A 3287-nucleotide genomic window follows, 5' to 3' on the forward strand; every position below is an offset into this window, starting at 1 on the left:
ATAAAACTCCAATGTTGTTGACGATTTAGGTGTGAATAGGACAAAAAAAAGGAAAACATCTATAGGGTTGACGATTTCTATAAATTTACACTACTTCTGTGATAAAAAATAAAGTTATAACAAAGTGAAATTACACCTACACAGTAAATTTGCCATGTTTTATGATTTATATAAATTTTACATGTATCCATCACTTACTGGAATACATGATAGTGGTGCTCAATATCCTATAAACATTGTATATTTTCAAAGTTGAAGCACCAACAAACTATGCTTTACAATTACCACATCAATAAGTAACAGATTGAAATTTTCTCCCCGACCCTCCAGATTCCAACACTAGAATGTGAGGGGAAGAGAATATTTATAATTTTTAATTCGAAAATAATTGTAGATTTGAACCATTGAAAAATTGTCACATATTATAATCTGGATCAGGGACTCTCCACTAGAGGATACCAGCACATAAGTAACATTTCTTTTAATGCATACAGAGCCACCAAATAGACAACTAGGAAGAACATCATTTCAAGAACATTAATGGGACAAAAATAAAATACAAAGAATCACCCTTGTAAGTTCTGGGTTGTTCCTTAAACTAGTTAAGAACCACCAATCTCAGCTTGGTTATCTCAATCCAAAAAAATAGGTTTTATGAACAACAAATCAGGAGAATTTTGAGACAACTTTGATTTTTATAAGGCATATTACAACTATAATACCTTATTCAAATCAAAGTTCAGAAAATATTTCCAGATTTGTAATACATGTAACATTACTATTCTAAGAATTCCATAGCAAAGAGAGATATATATTGATGAGGTTGAGCTGTTATATACTTAAGCCAACCATAATGATAAGAATTTGGCATAAAATTCATGCACCCCTCTCTAGAATTTCTTGCTGCCTCTTCAATGATTCTTGCTTCTGCAATATCATCTTTCTATGGAACCTCTTTATGAAAAGATCAGCACAATTGTCAATTTCATTTTCCAACTTGAACTCTTCTCCTGCTTCTTCCTTACAATTCTTCACCAAATCAATCACTGAGCCTCCAAGATCCAAATCCTCAGACTCGAAGAGAGTGTGTGTTAGATCCGGGTACTTATCATCATCATCAACAACATCATCTCCATACATGAAATAACCATCTTGGTCTTGTTCTTCCTCCATCACTTGAGTTTCACATTGATTTGGTAAGGACTCATAGGTTTGAGCATTGTTCTTGTGCACCATTATGGCCATGTTTTGATCATTGCATCCATCTTCCAACATGCAATCTTCATTGTTCTGATCATCAGAGTTGTGCCCTAACACAGCATGAATCTTCTCTGAGAGAGAACTCATCAGAAACTTCTTATTCTTCATGAGTGAGAATATTATCAAACGTGCCTTGATGGCATTTGTTTTGGACTTCAAAGCCATAGTTTTTGACTTGGTCATTGAGCTTATAGCAGCTATGATTTGCTTCAACAACTTAGATGCACTGTTCTTCATGTTGTTGCACCTTGTAGTAGTAACTATCAAGTGCTTATAGGTTAATATATTTCTCAAACTAAAAATAGAAAATAACTTGAATTCTTGGAATATTTGTGTTTTTTGAGTGAGATTGTATGATGAGATTTGTATTGTGCAAGATTGTTGTACTTTTTTTACACAAGAAATTATATATCTTGGCATGAAAGAGTTCTAGGCGGGTACATGGGTTTATATAGGAAGTGTAACAAAGGTTGTATCTAGTGACAATTAGCTGTGCTTGTGTGATAGAAACATGCTAAAACAAAAGTAAGAGTGAGGGTTTAGAAAAAGAAAAGAAAAGGATTGAAAGTGAAAGTTAAAGCTGAACATAAAGTTAAGGACATTAGGCTTTTCATTATTGGGTCTTGTGAGGAGTGTGTCACATCCAATAAAAAAAGTGGAATACGCTATTCCATTTCATTTTATTTTCAATAACAAAAGTATTATTTTATTATACTTAAAATAATAAATATATTATTACATGTTGAATTTTTTTTTGTTTTTAAAATATTCATCTCTCTAATAACAAAAAGATCCTTACTCAAAAAAATAACACTTAATTAAAAAAAATCTATAAAAATAATAATAAACACTTTTATATTATTTAATAAAATTTGATACCAGGGGAAACAATTTTTTTTAACATAGTATCTCAATTTGGTGAATTAATCTTTTTTGCAAATTTGAAGTTTTTAGATTTGATTTCGCATAAACTAGAAAAAAGATTGGCCAAATGACCCTCTTGGTCTTCTTTGGGTTCCTTGGTACTCAGTGTACAATATAATTTGGGAGAATTTTCCTATACATATTTTCTTAAAAAAGTTAGGGAGAATTGATTTTGATCCGATTTTTTATGAAAGCTTATTGTAGAATTTAGTTTTTTAGCATTTTTAAATAAAATTACTTGTAAAGTTTTAATATAATTTTTTTTAAATGTAAGTAAAAATATCAAAGCCCCTTTAATAGAATTATTAAATAAAATCACATATCCTCAAAATCTAAAACACGAAGTCCATTTCTTTATAAACAACTAGGAGAAGAATGAAAGAATCTATTTTTCATGAATTTTTGTAAAGAATAAATTGTTAAGTTAAAAGTTTTTGTTGATTACCTAATGGGAGATGTTGTTTACTTATTTCTTTGATGAATTGGAGATGTTGATAAATAACATTGTGTATATATAATCTGTTATTTAAAATAAGGAAAATATTGTTAGGAAAAAAATTAGAAGAGAATATAAGATAAGTTGTGAAATATTTGTTAGAGATTTTGGAAAATTTCTTTATAAACCACATTTATTATTGCTTATAGTCATTGACAATGTTTATCATGTATTAATATCTTCAATTTTTTTACTTTCAAGTCTTGAAATAGTTTTGTACATTTTTTTTTGGGTACCTTAAGTCCTTTGTCTGTTTTTTTATTTGGTTCCTTTCAATTATTTGACCACTATTTAGTATGGGGGGACCCTTAAAACTTTTGAGGAACTGAAATTGGGACATAGATAGGCAAAGTTACCTAAACCACCATAGCAATAGAGCAATTACTGTTCAATAATTTACTTTACATTTAGATCTAGATTCAGGCTCAATAGCAATTGACAAAAATAACCATCAACCTTAGACAAATATTATACAACTTCTTTCTTTTGAGAAAAGGAAAGAGGGTGGTACCACTAACATTGCATTTGGGCATATTTTATTGTTTTTTGGTAGAAATTGGAATCTAATTTGCTTAGTGCAATCATCTTAATTCTTCAACTTCAAATT

At 29.7% G+C, this 3287-nt stretch overlaps 1 protein-coding gene across 1 annotated transcript; it reads right to left on the reverse strand.

The window, feature by feature from the left end:
* On the reverse strand, positions 479-1738 carry LOC109361692. The gene is made up of 2 exons (XM_019607213.1): positions 852-1738; positions 479-815 (listed from the first exon to the last, which is right to left on the reverse strand). The coding sequence occupies exon 1, from the start codon at positions 1678-1680 to the stop codon at positions 877-879; it is 804 nt and encodes a 267-aa protein (XP_019462758.1). The 5' UTR covers positions 1681-1738; the 3' UTR covers positions 479-815; positions 852-876.

This window comes from Lupinus angustifolius, chromosome LG12 (assembly GCF_001865875.1).
Source record: "Lupinus angustifolius cultivar Tanjil chromosome LG12, LupAngTanjil_v1.0, whole genome shotgun sequence".
Lineage (NCBI taxonomy): Eukaryota > Viridiplantae > Streptophyta > Magnoliopsida > Fabales > Fabaceae > Lupinus > Lupinus angustifolius.

Bases quoted from the DNA above. Each gene is read 5' to 3' on its own strand.
- LOC109361692 (XM_019607213.1), bottom strand. From the start codon at position 1,680: ATGCCAAGATATATAATTTCTTGTGTAAAAAAAGTACAACAATCTTGC.